At 43.5% G+C, this 19,345-nt stretch overlaps 1 protein-coding gene across 1 annotated transcript; it reads left to right on the plus strand.

Moving 5' to 3' along the window:
- The first annotated feature begins 686 nt into the window (after positions 1-686).
- On the plus strand, positions 687-17,880 carry LOC311108222 (very long chain fatty acid elongase 4-like). The gene is made up of 7 exons (XM_084150841.1): positions 687-928; positions 7,468-7,563; positions 7,852-8,039; positions 9,468-9,548; positions 15,792-15,963; positions 16,181-16,308; positions 16,505-17,880. The coding sequence occupies exons 2-7, from the start codon at positions 7,497-7,499 to the stop codon at positions 16,787-16,789; spliced, it is 921 nt and encodes a 306-aa protein (XP_084006967.1). The 5' UTR covers positions 687-928; positions 7,468-7,496; the 3' UTR covers positions 16,790-17,880.
- Positions 17,881-19,345: the final 1,465 nt, after the last annotated feature.

The raw sequence follows: 19,345 nt of genomic DNA on the forward strand, positions 1-19,345 counted from the left end.
ACAGAAACTATCTGCTGCAACCAAATACTGTACAACCCAGCTGTACTCGTTGAGTATCTAATGATGGTGTGACACTTCCACCTAGTGACCAATTCAAAATATAGAGCAAAGTTGACCGACTCAGTGGATATAGAACACACTCTAAAGACAGATGGCTAATAGATTGACCCCCTATGCCGGGACATTGGCACATTCCCAAAAGCTACTTGCAGCCGCAGACCTATAGCCTACAATAGCAACACACGTGTTGTATAAACTCTAATTTAGGCTACCCAAGTTGAAACATGGGAGCAATGAAGGAATCACTAGGCTATGTCTGATAGAAAATGCCTCATAGCCTAGGGCCTACTCATAGTATGAATTGAAGCCAAAGCTGCATTGACAACACTCAATGAATTGTATTTTGGACATATAGCATGACCTACTAATGGGTGTTATCAAGGCCCAAAATGTATAATTGCAACAAATGCACTTATCCATGAGGTTTCCTCACACATCGATGCATAACAGCAGAGGCACCCATATGTCAAGCGCTTTCAAAGACTCCCCGCCTTTTCCTTTCGAGTGGCTGAATACGGGGACACGGTGGATGTTGATTATCTCTATCATACAAAGGGGCCATTGGTCTGTTCAGTCAGTACAGCCGCCACTGTAGTGCAATACCCGCATGCGCAGTGCCATCTGGCTGTTCGGATATCCTATAGATCTTAAGCGATGTGCTTGAGAAGCCAGCACGGACCTCATGCATGATTTCTTTGGGATACATTTCCGCTTGCCTTTTGCGTTTTTGCCAAATTTGGGGTTGATGTCTAATTGTCCATATAGCAGTGTTGGAGATCATCGCCTATAACGGCAGAATACGGTCATTTAAAGGCGTTGGCCATCACATTGCACCGGATGTCAGTACACGCACCTAAATCTCGAGAAGGTATGTAGATATGCCTTTTTCTCCATAATGAAATTGTTAATACAGAAATGCAAAATTGTGTGCTTAGGCTATCATTCTTTACATAGGTTATTTTGTAAACAAATTAGTGCACAGCCTTGGAAAGTGTAGGCTTAGTCCTTTTTCATTAGTCATGAGCTGCTTTGAGGAATTGAACCGTTCGTTACCTTCTCTTGCGTTCGTTTTCTTTAAGCCTATCTGCCATCACTTCTGGCTGAATTCATATCACCATAGTTATGCATTTTTCGAAGACAATTAACTCAGACAATGATTAGACAATTTCATCACGTATTCACCCTTACTCTCTCCCGCTGCTCTCTCTTCCTAAGAAGCAGTGAACTTATATTATGTGAGCATGCATGACAGATGGCAATAATGTAGCCAGACAGTAGCCTACATAGACTCAGTGGAAGTTAACTTGCAGTAGAACGTTGTTAGAATATGATGGGTGGCATATAGGAAGGGACTGGATGCAGCCTATAAAATGTGTCTATAAAGTGTTTAGAGACTATTTTAATAATATTTTCTCTATATGCTTTTGTATAAACTGTTAACCACATACTTTTCCCTGTTCAGTGAACCACTCTTTGAAAATCCCCCATGCGCCATGTGTGAGCGCAAATAAGAGGCTAGTTCATAGGTGCAAGTTTCGTTTTAAGCGATGCCCCTGTGAATGTGGGTCGCCCGGCGTTTGGATTTACATCTAAGCTCGTAGAGCAATTGGATTTAAGCCTCTTGACCGCACCGCTCAAAACCTGCTGACACACGCGCCCCGTGTCTTTGTGTGCTCTCATGCCCGTTTCCACGGGCGACCGGGCCTATTCACCCTTTGCATTTTTTTTCTTTCTCCCCATCCTCCCATTTCCTCTTCCGTTGTGAAAACGAAACTAAACCCCATTGTCAGTGAATGTGTTTTTTTTTCAGGGTCCCCCAAACTGCCCACATTGACTCGGTACCGGTACCCCCTGGATATAGCCTCATTATTGTTATTGTATTGTGTTACTTTTTTATTTTTTTACTTTAGTTTATTTAGTAAATATTTTCTTAACTCTATTTTCTTAAAACTGCATTGTTGGTTAAGGGCTTGTAAGTAAGGCCATTTCACTGTAAGGTCTACACCTGTTGTATTGTGCATATGTGACAAATACAGTAGAGACCAAAGGAATTTCCAGAGTTAGCCATCCCTGAGACAGGGTGTGGTAACTCGTATGTCTAAAGTTTAGTAAAAATGATAGTTACAAGGGGACCTTTTGTAAAAGGGCATTATAAATGAAAACATCACAATGTACACTACATGGCCAAAAGTATGTGGACACCTGCTCGTCGAACATCTCATTCCAAAATCATGAGCATTAATATGGAGCTGGTCCCCACTTTGCTGCTACAACAGCCTCCACTCTTCTGGGAAGGCTTTCCAGCAATGTTGGAACATTGCTGTAGGGACTTGCTTCCATTCAGCCACAAGAGCATTAGTGAGGTCGGGCACTGATGTTGGACGATTAGGCCTGGCTCGCAGTCGGTGTTCCAATTCATCCCAAAGGTGTTCGATGGGGTTGAGATCAGGGCTCTGTGCAGGCCAGTCAAGTTCTTCCATAACGATCTCGACAAACCATTTCTGTATGGACCTCACTTTGTGCATGGTGGCATTGTCATGCTGAAACAGGAAAGGGCCTTCCCCAAACTGTTGCCACAAAGTTGGATGCACAGAATCGTCTAGAATGTCATTGTTTATTGGAACTAAGGGGCCTAGCCCTAACCATGAAAAACAGCCCCAGACCATTATTCCTCCGCCACCAAATTTTACAGTTGGCACTATGCATTGGGGCAGGTAGCGTTGTCCTGGCCTCCACCAAACTCAGATTCGTCCGTCGGACTGCCAGATGGTGAAGCGTCATTCATCACTCCAGAGAATGCGTTTCCACTGCTCCAGAGTCCAATGGCGGCAAGCTTTACTCCACTCCAGCCGACGCTTAGCATTGCGCATGGTGATCTTAGGCTTGTGTGCGGCTGCTCGGCCATGGAAACCCATTTCATGACGCTCCCGACGAACAGTTCTTGTGCTGACGTTGCTTCCAGAGGCAGTTTGGAAATCGGTAGTGAGTATTGCAACCGAGGACAGACAATTTTTACACGCTACGCGCTTCAGCACTCAGCGGTCTCGTTCTGTGAGCTTGTGGCTGAGCCGTTGTTGCTCCTAGACGTTTCCACTTAACAGTAACAGCACTTACAGTTGACTGGGGCAGATCTAGCAGAGCAGAAATGTTATGAACTAACTTGTTGAAAAGGTGGCATCCTATGACGGTGTCACGTTGAAAGTCACTGAGCTCTTCAGTAAGCCCATTCTACTGCCAATGTTTGTCTATTGGAGATTGCATGGCTGTGTGCTCGATTTTATACACCTGTCAGCAACAGGTGTGGGTGAAAGAGCCGAATCCGCTAATTTGTATATACAGTTGAAGTCGGAAGTTTACATACACCTTAGCCAAATACATTTAAACTCAGTTTTTCACAATTCCTGACATTTAATCCTAGTAAAAATTCCCTGTCTTAGGTCAGTTAGGATTACCACTTTATTTTAAGAATGTGAAATGTCAGAATAATAGTAGAGAGAATTATTTATTTCAGCTTTTGTTTCTTTCATCACATTCCCAGTGGGTCAGAAGTTTACATACACTCAATTAGTATTTGGTAGCATTGCCTTTAAATTGTTTAACTTGGGTCAAACGTTTCGGGTAGCCTTCCACAAGCTTCCCACAATAAGTTGGGTGAATTTTGTCCCATTCCTCCTGACAGAGCTGATGTAACTGAGTCAGATTTGTAGGCCTCCTTGCTCGCACACGCTTTTCAGTTCTGCCCACAAATGTTCTATAGGATTGAGGTCAGGGCTTTGTGATGGCCACTTCAATACTTTGACTTTGTTGTCCTTAAGCCATTTTGCCACAACTTTGGAAGTATGCTTGGGGTCATTTGGAAGACCATTTGCGACCAAGCTTTAACTTCCTGACTGATGTCTTGAGATGTTGCTTCAATATATCCACATAATTTTCCTTCCTCATGATGCCATCTATTTTGTGAAGTGCACCAGTCCCTCCTGCAGCAAAGCACCCCCACAGCATGATGCTGCCACCCCCGTGCTTCACGGTTGGGATTTCTCCAAAAAGTACAATCTTTGTCCCCATGTGCAGTTGCAAACCGTAGTCTGGCTTTTTTATGGCGGTTTTGGAGCAGTGGCTTCTTCCATGCTGAGCGGCCTTTCAGGTTATGTCGATAGAGGACTCGTTTTACTGTGGATATAGATACTTTTGTACCTGTTTCCTCCAGCATCTTCACAAGGTCCTTTGCTGTTGTTCTGGCATCTTCACAAGGACCTTTGCTGTTGTTCTGGGATTGATTTGCACTTTTCGCACCAAAGTACGTTCATCTCTAGGAGACAGAACGCGTCTCCTTCCTGAGCGGTATGACGGCTGCGTGGTCCCATAGTTTTTATACTTGCGTACTGTTGTTTGTACAGATGAATGTGGTACCTTCAGGCGTTTGGAAATTGCTCCCAAGGATCTTTTGATTTTCCCATGATGTCAAGCAAAGATGCACTGAGTTTGAAGGTAGGGCTTGAAATACATCCACAGGTACTCCTCCAATTGACTCAAATGATGTCAATTAGCCTATCAGAAGCTTCTAAAGCCATGACATCATTTTCTGGAATTTTCCAAGCTGTTTAAAGGCACAGTCAACTTAGTGTATGTAAACTTCTGACCCACTGGAATTTTCATAAAGTGAATTATAAGTGAAATAATCTGTCTGTAAAAAATTGTTGGAAAATTACTTGTGTCATGCACAAAGTAGATGTCCTAACCGACTTATCAAAACTATAAGTTTGTTAACAAGAAATTTGTGAAGTGGTTGAAAAACGAGTTTGAATGACTCCAACCTACGTGTATGTAAACTTCCGACTTCAACTGTATAGTGTATCAGCCTACATGACATCAAAGAGGGTCAACCAACTTTCTGGTAGAGAATGCAGTGATGAGTACTAAAAGTATCTTACTTATGTACTGTATGTTGTTCTCTATGATCTTTTATACATCAACTCAAATAAGGCTTTTTAAATCAGTTTTTATAGGAACAAAAATATAAACGCAACATGCAACATTAGGCCCTAATCTATGGATTTCACATGACTGGGAATACAGATATGTATCTGTTGGTTACAGATACCTTTAAAAAATGGGCCTCACAATGGGCATCAGGATCTGAACATTCAATTCTCTGCTAACAGCTCTGGTGGACATTCCTGCAGTCAGGATGCCAATTGCACGCTCCCTCAAAACTTGACACAATCTGTGGCATTGTGTTGTGTGGGCGGCAGGTAGCGTAGTGGTTAAGAGCGTTGTGCCAGTAACCGAAAGGTCGCTGGTTCTAATCCCCGAGCTGACTAGGTGAAAAACCTGTCGATGTGCCCTTGAGCAAGGCACTTAACCCTAATTGCTCTGGATAAGAGCGTCTGCTAAATGACCAAATTATTATTATTTATTTGTGTGACAAAACTGTACATTTTAGAGTGGCCGTTCATTGTCCCCAGCACAAGGTGCACCTGTGTAGTGATCATGCTCTTTAATCAGCTTCTTGATATGCCTCACCTGTCAGGTGGATGGATTATCTTGGCAAAGGAGAAATGCTCACTAACAGGGATGTAAAAAATGTGTGCACAAAATTTGAGAGAAATAAGCTTTTTGTGCATATGGAACATTTCTGGGATCTTTTATTTCAGCTCATGAAACATGAGACCAACACTTTACATCTTGTCTTAGAACATGTGTTTGGGAGGGATGGGTAACCACAGAGACCTACTGACATGTGTGTGGAGAGAGAACTCTTATGAGCATAAATCCCTCATCTCTTATCCTCTGTAATTAACTTAAACTGCTGTCACTGTGGCGACCGGCCGGTTCACTGGCATACAAGTCTCTCACAGGTCTCTAATGCATGTTAGCTTTAGCAGCAGCTAGTGCCTCAAAAAGTGACAGCTGTGTAGGGGGGTGGGGAGGTACCCATCCTAATTAATGGTAGGGGAAATACTGATCAGTTGTTCAGTCCTTTTTTAGATCTGTGCAATTAGTGTGAGGCTGGAAATAACCCCTGCACTAACAGTTTACACCAGGGAATGTTCTTACGTATAGGTGATCCATGTGCAGAGTTTGGCAAACTCAGATTTTGAACTTGATGGGCATCATGTTAAAAGGATACTTCGGGATTTTGGCCATTTTTATGACTCTGTGTCCAGTATGAAGGAAGTTACAGGTAGTTTCGCGAGCCAATGCTAACTAGCGTTAGCGCAATGACTGGAAGTCTATGGTATCTGCTAGCATACAGTACCAGTCATTGCGCTAACGCTAGTTAAAAATTGCGCTAGTGCTAGTTAGCAACTTCCTTCAAACTGCATGCAGGGAAATACAAATGGTATCCACGAGTTCATCTGACTCTGGGGAAGTAGATAAAGCTGTCATCAAGGCAAAGGGTGGCTACTTTGAACATTCTCAAATATAAAATATATTTGGATTTGTTTAACACTTTTTTGGTTACTACATGATTCCATATGTGTTTTTTCATAGTTTTGATATCTTCACTATTATTCTACAATGTAGAAAATAGTAAAAATAAAGCAAAACCCTGGAATGAGTAGGTGTGTCCAAACTTTTGACTCGTACTGTATCCTCTGTAGCTCAATTGGTAGAGCACGGCGCTTGTAACGCCAGGGTAGTGGGTTCGATCCCCGGGACAACCCATACGTAAAAATGTATGCACACATGACTGTAAGTCGCTTTGGATAAAAGCGTCTGCTAAATGGCATATTTATTTATTTATATATATATTGTATTTTTTTGCAATTTGTATGATATATTACAAATCCAATTTGTACAATATGTTATGAATTTGTTGTGCTTAAATCGTTAACTTAGCACCAACATTACATTAAGGTTTTCAATTATCTAAAGAGGTTTAAGGCATCCGCATGCTTCCCAGCCGAAACAGTTCGGTAGAGTTTGTGCATATATTATGACGACATTTTGTGACGTTTTTTGGACTTCGTTGAGGGCTTTTTCGGCTGTTCGGGCACACACATATTTTTCTTGAGGCAAGCCGGAGTTAGGAGCCGAAGTCTAAACCCCTTCGTCAGTGATTGGTCAAAACTAGGGATTCTTCAATAAAGTCTTTGTTGTCATTCAACAAGAGACGACTCGTGTTCATGCACATTCTTTCATTGAAAAATACTAATTAGATGTAAGATCTCTTTGGCAAAAACGTCACAATTAATGACAGATTTCTTTAATTATCTTTGATTAATTGCGACTATTTTGAGTACTGACTACGGAGTCTCAAAATGGACAAAATGGCTATGCACCAGCCGAACTGAAGCATGCTGACACCTTTACCTGTCTAGCCTTCTTTACTCTAATACACGTGTTCCTTTTCCATATGAACTAGTCTATGTAATAAAGTTTCTCCTCTTTCTCTCACTGCAGCATAAGCAGGATCAAATCCAGACACAGCCATGGAAGCTGTCACCCACTTTATGAATGACACGGTAGAGTTCTACAGATGGAGCCTTACTATAGCAGGTGAGTTAGCGCTGATCTCTCTCACATAGCAGGGACAGTCTGCTAATCTAACCACACTCACAAGCACAAACTCAGGTACACGTGTGTGTGTGTTTGTGTGTGTGTGTGCGTGTGTGCAATACAATACACTATTAGAGCAATACGGAGCACTATAATTGAGTATATCCTCCAGACACCATTGGTGCAACATTATGTAGTCATACATTCAGACAGGATTCAGAGTCAGACATTACGTGTGTCTGTCATATGACCACTGCTGACATTAACCCTTTCCTGTCCCTCTCCCAGACAAGCGGGTGGAGAAATGGCCGATGATGTCGTCACCCGCCCCCACACTGGCCATCAGTTGCCTGTACTTGCTCTTCCTTTGGGTGGGGCCTAAGTACATGCAGAATCGAGAGCCTTTCGAGCTAAGGAAGACCCTCATAGTTTACAACTTCAGTATGGTGATACTCAACTTTTACATCGCCAAAGAGGTAACCAGCTCCATTCCTTTTACACCAAAAGTAATTAATGGCATGTTCCATTTCTTTTCAGGCCATTGTCTATTTGGTTCCCAGTCCCTGTCCCTTCAGTGTCTACAGATTGGAAACGGCTTCCACTGGGCACATACTGATTGAATCAACATTGTTTCCACATCATTTCAACAAAATTACATTGAACCAACGTGGAATTGACGTCTGTGCCCAGTAGGTTGATAGTTGATAGCAATATGACCCCTGCTTTAGGTTAATCTGTTGTTGGGCAAGGTTGAGCCATCACCGAATGGCTGATGTAGCATGCCATGTACCAACCCTGCCTGAATTCAATACTCCCCTACCATACCTACAGTAGCACTGCACCTGTCAACCATCCACTACAGTTACATCTATATAGTCCTTTTAGACCTGTAGACTCAGAGGAAATAGGGTCTAGGGCACAACTCAAGTCCTCGATAGCTGCAGTGATGCTGGTTTTCATTTCTCCCTGGCAATTGCTTCCACACCCCCGGTCCCCCAGGTGTAAATTGGTCTCTGTGGCCCTTGAGGACTGGTGGTGTGTATCCATTGTATAGAGCCTTTTGTAGGCCCGTGGATCAATTAACAAAACTCAGTCGGGGTGTTGTTACTGTTGAGCGTTAGAATAGTAGAATACACAAGGTGCAATTTCGAAATGTGGTTATGCATCATAATTTTTTATCTTGTTATGTCAGTCACTGACAGTCCCTCAATTAGCCCATGTCATTTTTTAGATTGGTAAATTAGTCTTGCCAGCTATCTAAACTTGTAATATTTATGGTTGAATTACCGACCAGGGGGCCCCCATTGATTTTGTTAGTCACTCTCACTCAGATATCATATTAAAAAATGCTAACATTTCTCTCCACCCTATGACAAAATGTGTAGAATTGCAAGAAATTAGCTGTAAAACTGCACATTGTTATCTCCGCCCCATGGCAGAATTAGAAGAATTTGCATAAAATTAGTTATAAAATTACAAAATCTTCTCTCCACAACATGGCAACAACAACATTTCACTTAGGTCCCTCAAAAGGCTAGGGCCGGCTCAGACCTGCATGTGTGGGTATGGATGTCGATACGGCGCAGACCCGTGAGCCACTGCGGCCCCTCATGTGGTCCTCTGTAGCTCAATAGGTAGAGCATGGCGCTTGTAACGCCAGGGTAGTGGGTTCGGTCCCTGGGACCACCCATACGTAAAAATGTATGCACACATGACTGTAAGTCGCTTTGGATAAAAGCGTCTGCTAAATGGCATATTATAAATGGCATATTATGATGAGTTCAGATTTTTTGTGGCCCCCACCCCAATCAAAGTTGCACATTCCTGGTCTAGAGGAAAGGGACTATCCCTAACATTGTGTTCCTAATGTTGTGTCCCTAACATTGTATCTCTGTGGTCCTCAGCTCCTCCTGGGTGCAAGAGCAGCGGGGTACAGCTACCTATGTCAACCTGTCAGCTACTCCAACGACGTCAACGAAGTCAGGGTGAGCAAACATGACACACTACACTATTTTTCTATCAGTTTGGTGAAAAGGCCAAGAGCTACAGCTTGTCTGGTCATTCTGTTCATAAGCCAGCAAAGACTGGACATGTTAGCCTTCCAGCCTTCTAATTGATACAGGTTGGGACTCCTGTATTTGAGGTGTAGAGTGAGGTCAAGCTTTAGCAGCATGTGGTTCTGTGTAAATCTAAGCAGCCGTACTGTAATCCTATTGTTAGTTTAAGTAGACTATCACTCTATTTGTGTGTGTGTGTGTGTGTGTGTGTGTGTGTGTGTGTATGTGTGTGTGTGTGTGTGTGGGTGTAGGTGTGTGTGTAAGAGATAGAGAGAGGGAGAGGAGGAGAATGTCAGAGATAGATCTATGGTGATTCCAGGACGGAGGGGGCGTGACCTTTAGCATAAAGGGGAGGAGTTATTAGGTCTCACCACTTCTGAACCCGCCCATAGCATGATGGCATTACTGAGGGATAAGAGTGACACACTCAGGGCACCGTGGCACACAGCTTCTCTCTCTCTCTCTCTCTCTCTCTCTCTCTCTCTCTCTCGCTCTCTCGCTCTTTCTGTCTCTCTCTCTCTTTCTCTGTGTGTCTGTGTGTGTGTGTGTGTGTGTGTGTGTGTGTGTGTGTGTGTGTGTGTGTGTGTGTGTGTGTGTGTGTGTGTGTGTGTAGCAATTACAAAGGGATACGAGATAGAGAGTATGTTGGTGGGGGTTGGGAATGGATATGGACAGGCTACTTTGTCCAGTTGTAGTCTGACATACAAGAGGTTGAGCTCTACTTTTCCTATAGGCTTGGGAACAAGCCAGCAACAACCCTAATACAACAGCTATCCTCATGTATTAGCGCTTATTGTACCATCCCCTTTAAAAAAACGTTCTCTACCAGACCACAGGCTAACCTGCCATGTAATTTACCAATGCCCCTTTCACGGTCATCACGATCCCCTATGGACAGAGTTGACCCTAACATTATTGACTCTGACCTTAGATTTACAGAGATGATCCAGGTGAAGTTATCTTTGATCTTGATCAGGATCCAATTGAACCTTACTCCCAACTTCAGTGACTTCAATAGATTCAATAATTGCAATAAAATGTGTTTGTGCGTGTGAGGGTGTGTCCTTGATGCATACATGTGTGGATGATGCATGATAATGAGTGTGTGTGTGAAAAACAAGGTGACTAGCGTTTGTTATCCATAATCCCAACCCAGTGGAATCCATAAAATCCTTTAGAATCCTCTTTAAAGCGTTTCAGGAAATTGGGAATCTTCATTGTCTTTGAGTTGAGCAGCAATGATCTTGTACAGTTGAAGTTTACATACACTTAGGTTGGAGTCATTAAAACTCGTTTTTCAACCACTCCACAAATTTCTTGTTAACAAACTATAGTTTTGGCAAGTCGGTTAGGACATCTACTTTGTGCATGACACAAGTCATTTTTCCAACAATTGTTTACACACAGATTATTTCACTTATAATTCACTGTATCACAATTCCAGTGGGTCAGAAGTTTACATACACTAAGTTGACTGTGCCTTTAAACAGCTTGGAAAATTCCAGAAAATGATGTCATGACTTTAGAAGCTTCTGATAGGCTAATTGACATAATTTGAGACCTTATAGAGTTGAATCCAAGATGGCGAAGTAGTGCAGTTCTGTTTTTGTCGTGTGTCTGTAAATAGCCTGTAAATACCCTGTTTTTGTTGTATTTTTCGTACATATTTCCCTATCAGACGTTTCATCCTTCTACAAAATATACTTTCCTGCAACCCGCCTCACTCAATGTGGAACGGATTCTATTATTGACTTACCTTTTATCTAGAATCTCCAGTTGAAACTAGCTAGCCAGCTAACTAGCTACTTGCTATTAGCCACAGTTAGCGGTATTTCACCCAGAACATTTTTTTTTTTTCTGCGGGATTAATTTAATCACTGGATATTAATCACCGGATATTCGGCCAGTCTGCACAGCGCGTTATCGACCCAGAACATATCAGTTTTTCTGCCGGAATCACTGAATCACTGGACCTTTAACTCCGGATTCATCGCTACCAGCTAGCTGCAACTATATGGACGCTGTGGTCTGGCTAATCATCCTGAGCTAGGCCCATCTCCCGGCTATCTACCTCTCTGTCAACCGGACGGGACCACCTAGTGTTGACACGGAGCCCCGCCGATCCTACACGACTGGTCTGCCGACGAAATCGTCTGATGTGGTTACAACGTCGACCACGAAGATTCCATCTGCTAGCCCCGGCCCGCTAGCACACGCTAGCCGTGGCCTCTTACTCGCTAGTGCTTTAGCAGCCTCCGAACTATCCTATTGCTGTTCACCGGACCTTATGATAACAAAGCTATACAGCTGATGTCTGCTGGACTGTTCCTTTTTACGGTACTACATCCTGTTTATGTTTAGCCTCAGCCCAAACATGGTTAGCTTATTGTTGTTTCGGTTATTTCTAATTGTACTATTTCACTGTAGATCCCCCAGCCCAGCTAAACCTGCCTTAGATAGCTCCTTTGTCCCACCCCCCATACACGCGGAGACCGACTCAATTGGTGCCTCTAGTGATACTATCACTTTCATTGTTACCCAACGCTTAGGTTTACCTCCACTTTACTCATATCCTTCCATATCCTTGTCTGTACATAATGCCCTGAATCTTTTCTACAACACCCGGAAATCTGCCCCCTTTATTCTATGTACCCAACGTACTAGAAGACCAGTTCTTAAAGCCTTTAGCCGTATCCTTATTCTAGTCCTCCTCTGTTCCTCTGGTGATGTAGAGGCTAACCCAGGCCCTGCAGCCCTCAGTATCACTCCTACTCCCCAGGCGCTATCATTTGCTGACTTCTGTAATCGCAAAAGTCTTGGTTTCTTGCACGTAAATATCAGAAGTCTACTTCCTAAGTTTGAGTTATTCACTGCGTTAGCACACTCCGCCAACCCTGATGTTCTAGCAGTGTCTGAATCCTGGCTCAGGAAGGCCACCAAAAATTCTGAAATTTCCATCCCCAACTATAACATTTTCCGTCTAGATAGAACTGCCAAAGGGGGTGGAGTTGCAATCTACTGTAGAGATAGCCTGCAGAGTTATATCATACTATCCAGGTCTGTGCCCAAACAGTTTGAGCTTCTACTTCTAAAAATCCACCTTTCCAGAAATAAGTCTCTCACTGTTGCCGCTTGCTACAGACCCCCCTCAGCCCCCAGCTGTGCCCTGGACACCATATGTGAATTGATTGCCCCCCATTTATCCTCAGAGTTCGTACTGCTTGGTGACCTAAATTGGGATATGCTTAATACCCCGGCCATCCTACAATCCAAACTAGATGCCCTCAACCTCACGCAAATTATCAACGAACCTACCAGGTACAACCCTAAATCCGTAAACATGGGTACCCTCATAGATATCATCCTGACTAACATACCCTCTAAATACACCTCAGCTGTCTTCAACCAGGATCTCAGCGCTCACTGCCTTATTGCCTGCGTCCGTAACGGGTCCGCGGTCAAACGACCACCCCTCATCACTGTCAAACGCTCCCTAAAACACTTTAGCGAGCAGGCCTTCCTAATTGACCTGGCCCAGGTATCCTGGATGGATATAGATCTCATTCCGTCAGTAGAGGATGCCTGGTTGTTCCTTAAAAGTAATTTCCTCTCAATCTTAAATAAACATGCCCCATTCAAAAAATACAGAACTAAGAACCGATATAGCCCCTGGTTCTCCTCAGACTTGACTGCCCTTGACCAGCACAAAAACATCCTGTGGCGTACTGCATTAGCATCAAATAGCCCCCGCGATATGCAACTTTTCAGGGAAGTTAGGAATCAATATACACAAGCAGTCAGGAAAGCAAAGGCTAACTTTTTCAAACAGAAATTTGCATCCTGTAGCACTAACTCCAAAAAGTTTTGGGACACTGTAAAGTCCATGGAGAATAAGAGCACTTCCTCCCAGTTGCCCACTGCACTGAGGCTAGGAAACACTATCACCACCGATAAATCTACAATAATTGAGAATTTCAACAAGCATTTTGCTACAGCTGGCCATGCTTTCCATCAGGCTACCACTACCCTGGCCACCAACTCTGCACCCTCCGCTGCAACTTGCCCATGCCCCCCCCCCCCCCCCCCCGCTTCTCCTTCACACAAATTCAGACAGCTGACGTTTTGAAAGAGCTGCAAAATCTGGACCCCTACAAATCAGCTGGGCTAGACAATCTGGACCCTTTCTTTCTAAAACTAGCCGCCGAAATTGTCGCAACCCCTATTACTAGTCTGTTCAACCTCTCTTTCATAAAGTCTGAGATCCCCAGAGATTGGAAAGCTGCCGCGGTCATCCCCCTCTTCAAAGGGGGTGACACTCTAGATCCAAACTGCTACAGACCTATATCCATCCTGCCCTGCCTTTCGAAAGTATTTGAAAGCCAAGTTAACAAACAGATCACCGACCATTTCGAATACCACCGTACCTTCTCCGCTATGGAATCCGGTTTCCGAGCTGGTCATGGGTGCACTTCAGCCACGCTCAAGATCCTAAACGATATTATAACCGCGATTGATAATAGACAGTACTGTGCAGCCGTCTTCATCGACCTGGCCAAGGCTTTCGACTCTGTCAACCACCGCATTCTTATTGGCAGACTAAATAGCCTTGGTTTCTCAAATGACTGCCTCGCCTGGTTCACCAACTACTTCTCAGATAGAGTTCAGTGTGTCAAATCGGAGGGCCTGTTGTCTGGACCTATGGCAGTCTCTATGGGGGTGCCACAGGGTTCAATTCTTGGGCCGACACTTTTCTCCGTGTATATCAATGATGTCGCTCTTGCTGCTTGTGACTCTCAGATCCACCTCTACGCAGACGACACCATTTTGTATACATCTGGCCCTTCATTGGACACTGTGTTAACAAGCCTCCAAACGAGCTTCAATGCCATACAACACTCCTTCAGTAGCCTCCAACTGCTCTTAAACACTAGTAAAACTAAATGCATGCTTTTCAATCGAACGCTGCTGGCTGGTTCATCCTTGGGAGCAATTCCAAATGCCTGAAGATACCACGTTCATCTGTACAAACAATAGTACACAAGTATAAACACCATGGGACCACGCAGCCATCATACCGCTCAGGAAGGAGACGCGTTCTGTCTCCTAGAGATTAACGTACTTTGGTGCGAAAGCTAATCAATCCCAGAACAACAGCAAAGGACCTTGTGAAGATGCTGGAGGAAATAGCTACAAAAGTATCTATATCCACAGTAAAACTAGTCCTATATCGACATAACCTGAAAGGCCAGAAGGAAGAAGCCACTGCTCCAAAACCGCCATAAAAAAGCCAGACTACGGTTTGCAACTGCACATGGGGACAAAGATCGTACTTTTTGGAGAAATGTCCTCTGGTCTGATGAAACAAAAATATAACTGTTTGGCCATAATGAACATTGTTATGTTTGGAGGAAAAAGGGGTCAGCTTGCAAGCCGAAGAACACCATCCCAACCGTGAAGCACGGGGGTGGTAGCATCATGCTGTGTGGGTGCTTTGCTGCTGGAGGGACTGGTGCACTTCACAAAATAGATGGCATCATGAGGAAGGAAAATTATGTGGATATATTGAAGCAACATCTCAAGACATCAGTCAGGAAGTTAAAGCTTGGTCGCAAATGGGTCTTCCAAATGGACAATGACCCCAAGCATAGTTGTGGCAAAATGGCTTAAGGACAACAAAGTCAAGATATTGGAGTGGCCATCACAAAGCCCTGACCTCATTCCTATAGAAAATGAAAAAGTGTGTGCGAGCAAGGAGGCCTACAAACCTGACTCAGTTACACCAGCTCTGTCAGTAGGAATGGGCCAAAATTCACCCAACTTATTGTGGGAAGCTTGTGGAAGGCTACCCGAAACATTTGACCCAAGTTAAACAATTTAAAGGCAATGCTACCAAATACTAATTGAGTGTATGTAAACTTCTGACCTACTGGGAATGTGATGAAAGAAATAAAAGCTGAAATAAATCATTCTCTCTACTATTATTCAGACATTTCACATTCTTAAAATAAATGTGTGATCCTAACTGACCTAAGACAGGGAATTTTTACTAGGATTAAATGTCAGGAATTGTGAAAAACTGAGTTTAAATGTATTTGGCTAAGGTGTATGTAAACTTCCGACTTCAACTGTATATGTTGAGATGGCTCACTCCCTCCCTCTTCCCGTTGGCAGATAGCGTCTGCTCTGTGGTGGTACTACATCTCTAAGGGAGTGGAGTATCTGGACACAGTGTTCTTCATCCTGAGGAAGAAGTTTAACCAGGTCAGCTTCCTCCATGTCTACCATCACTGCACCATGTTCATCCTCTGGTGGATCGGAATCAAGTGGGTCCCTGGTGGACAGTGTAAGTACCTAGGGGTACATTGGGGTTGTGTGTGTGTGTGTGTGTGTGTGTGTGTGTGTGTGTGTCTGTGTGAAGACATTTTCCCACCTGGATAATCTCTCCCCAGCACTGTTATACTGTTCTGACAGGGGTGATGACATAACATGCTAACATGCACTCATAAGCAGTCTGACCTGTATCCCCTCTGAACTACCTTTAACCTATATCCCCCTCACAGCATTCTTCGGAGCAGGCATAAATTCATCCATCCATGTCCTGATGTATGGATACTATGGCCTGGCCGCTTTCGGACCCAAGATCCAGAAATTCCTCTGGTGGAAGAAATACCTGACCATCATTCAGATGGTAAGTCTCCCTCTTACTGTGGCCATAGCACAGCTGTTCGGGTAGTGTGTGATTTATACTGAAACACATCTTTGCATGTCAAAATATATTTAATTGTTTGGAGTGTGCAGTCTGACTCATTGATCAGGGATTATGTTGGGATTATTACATTCAGATTAAGCATGTCAGTTAAGCATGGGTTTTGTGTACGTCACAGATCCAGTTCCATGTGACCATTGGCCATGCCGGCTACTCCCTCTACACTGGCTGCCCATTCCCTGCCTGGATGCAGTGGGCCCTGATTGGCTACGCTGTCACCTTCATCATCCTATTCGGCAACTTCTACTACCAGACCTACCGACGCACCCCACGCTACGCCAACAAGGCGGCCAAGTCCGTCACCAATGGCATCTCCACAGCAACCAACGGCTACAACAAGTTAGAGGAGGTAGAGGAGAACGGGAAGAAGCAGCAGAAAAAGGGAAGAGCGAAGAAGGAGTGAGGAGGAGGAGGAGGAGAGGACGGAGGGAGCCTCTGTCAGACCAACTGGAGGACCGTGGGGTGAAAGGGCAGGGGAGGAAGGGGGGGTCAGGGGTGAAAGTTCAAAAGGCAGATGGGATTCCACCACACCCCTGCCCATGCAGGATGTTTCGAGGATGTGAATTGTGACCAACTTGTGCTGGTGAAGGTGTGGGTGTGGGTGTGTGTGTGTGTGTGTGTGTGTGTGTTTGTGTTTGTGTGTGTGTGTGTGTGTGTGGGCATGGGAGTTTGGTGAGGTTTGGGTGTGGAGGGATGGGGGTGGGAGGAGGGTGTTGGTTGTTTATATAGTAGTTCTTTTTTTACAACAAAAGAAAATCGCTGCTCTTCATGTAGAGTCTGTGCTCTGTCTCTTTACTTTGGGGTCCTGGTCGAAGATAGGACCGCAAAAAGACCTCAACACAACCACAGGGACCACAGGGACTCAGCAGCCGCAGTGTTTCCAACCAAAACTCAACCCATTTTGTACTTTTCTTTGTTTAACTAAATGCTGATGTAGTGATACAAATGCTTATTTATTTTGTAGCATTTTAAATTAAATTCTATAAATTAAGTTATTTCTGTGGAAGAACCTTCCAGAAATGTGTACCAAAGAAGGTTTATTTTGCATTGGGCGATGAGTAAGCAAAATATTGGTGGAACCAAGTTGTTTTACAGTACAGGATCTGTTCTCAATTCAATTTTTTTCCCTCTCTAAGTGTCTCAGACACAATTGTGTCAGTACTTAAGTACTGGTCTACCTGTCAACCTGGAACACAGACTAACTGCAAGCCCCCTCTGCCATACACACATGCCCTAACGTACATAATATACACAAACATACACATTCCTGGAACGTGTGTCTGTACGAGAGATTGAGGGAACGATGTGCACTTTGAATGCATGGTAGTGAATCTATAGGGAGTTTGGGTGGGTAGTCATATGTGCAAATTGTTAGTGTAACATTATGGAGTTTGGGTGGGTAACATACTGTACATGCAAGTTGGCTGACAAACACCTTTACTGCTAACTGAGTGTTTATCTATTTGTTTGGTTATTAAATTGGTCCTGTGCATTGATATTGTTATTTTTGTTGTTGTTGTGGATCTCATGGATTTTCTGCATCATTTTCCTAATTTTGTGCTGTGTAATGTAGCTACTGTGCAACTGAGAAACATGTCTAACTCAAGACAACCAAACAGGACTGAGGGGGAAAGGGATATCTCATCTCAAAGGGCTTTTTAAAAAACAGTATATTCATTATTCTATTTAAATAAAACACATACAGCTACTGGCTGCAGCTGCAATGGAAATAAAGAGGATGCCAACAACCCTAGTCCTTTTTATGTGTATGTTAGTGTCTATGTTACTTAATGGATGTGTATCTTTATGTTTGTATGTTTTGTCTTTTATTTAAGACAAAAAAACGAATACCTGATCTATCAAAAACTAAACCCTAATATCAAAACTAAACCTTAACCCTCAATATCCTCTTTCCTAACCCTGAGCCTGCTTAAAAACCCTTCTGTCTAACCCCAATGGCGGTCGGTGCTGTTTAAGATGAGAGAAGATGATTTTCTTTCTATTACAGCATATTGGATAACTGTCATTCATATTCCATTCAATGTGATACTCACATTTTCCCTATATCCATCATGAGGTTGCTACAACCTAGCCTATGAATGAAAGTTTACAACGTAGGTGCACAGGTAGAGATAATTTTGAGTAATCAAGATGGCAGACAGTGACACATTCAATACTGCCTTGCACACTCTTGCCTGCATCTAGCGGATCTAGAGTGTAATCATTAGTCCAACAGTTGCAAACGAGAGTTTCTATTGGACAAATTCAGGTATGTTTATCCCCGTTTCATTTCGTTTGCTTCCGTTTAATAAATGTTTTTCAACAGAATCGGCGCAATAAATACACCCCTGATCACACGCAAAAACAGTTCACTTTCATAGCAGCCACATACAAACAGCTCGTTGTATATATAATTCCTTCTCGCATCTATCTACGCTGTCTCCTCCTCGCACCTTTTCTCTTTCCTTGTGGACTATGACCAGGCCAAAAAACCTTTCCAAGCCAAACCTTCATATCATGACCACTAACTGCACACAGCCTACATCGTTGTCACGTCATAGTCAACATAGCTTCTAGAACTAATGTGTTAGTAAACCCACTACAATCATGCAGTACAGTGTACAGTCTGCAGCAAGCAGTTTAGCAGTTACACCAGCGGGCCCCGGTGGCAATACATTTATAAAACCAAAAGCTTACCTTGACTTGGAAGAGTTCCAGTGTTGGATAGCCATAGCCAGCTAGCTAACATAGCATCTATCTCTGTTTGAGCTGGGTGTTTGAGTAGGCTAAACTAGCTAGCTGCATTTGATGCTAGCTAAGGAAGTGAAAGTGAAAGTGAAAAAAAGATATACTACGAAATATAGCTAGCGCTCTCTCTCTCTCGCTCTCTCTCTTGCTTCTCCTTAATTTTGGAAGAAATTGTCTTTCTCTTTCTCTCTGAGTTAACTACACACCACAT

This window comes from Coregonus lavaretus, assembly GCF_964263955.1.
Source record: "Coregonus lavaretus genome assembly, chromosome: 33".
Taxonomy (NCBI): domain Eukaryota; kingdom Metazoa; phylum Chordata; class Actinopteri; order Salmoniformes; family Salmonidae; genus Coregonus; species Coregonus lavaretus.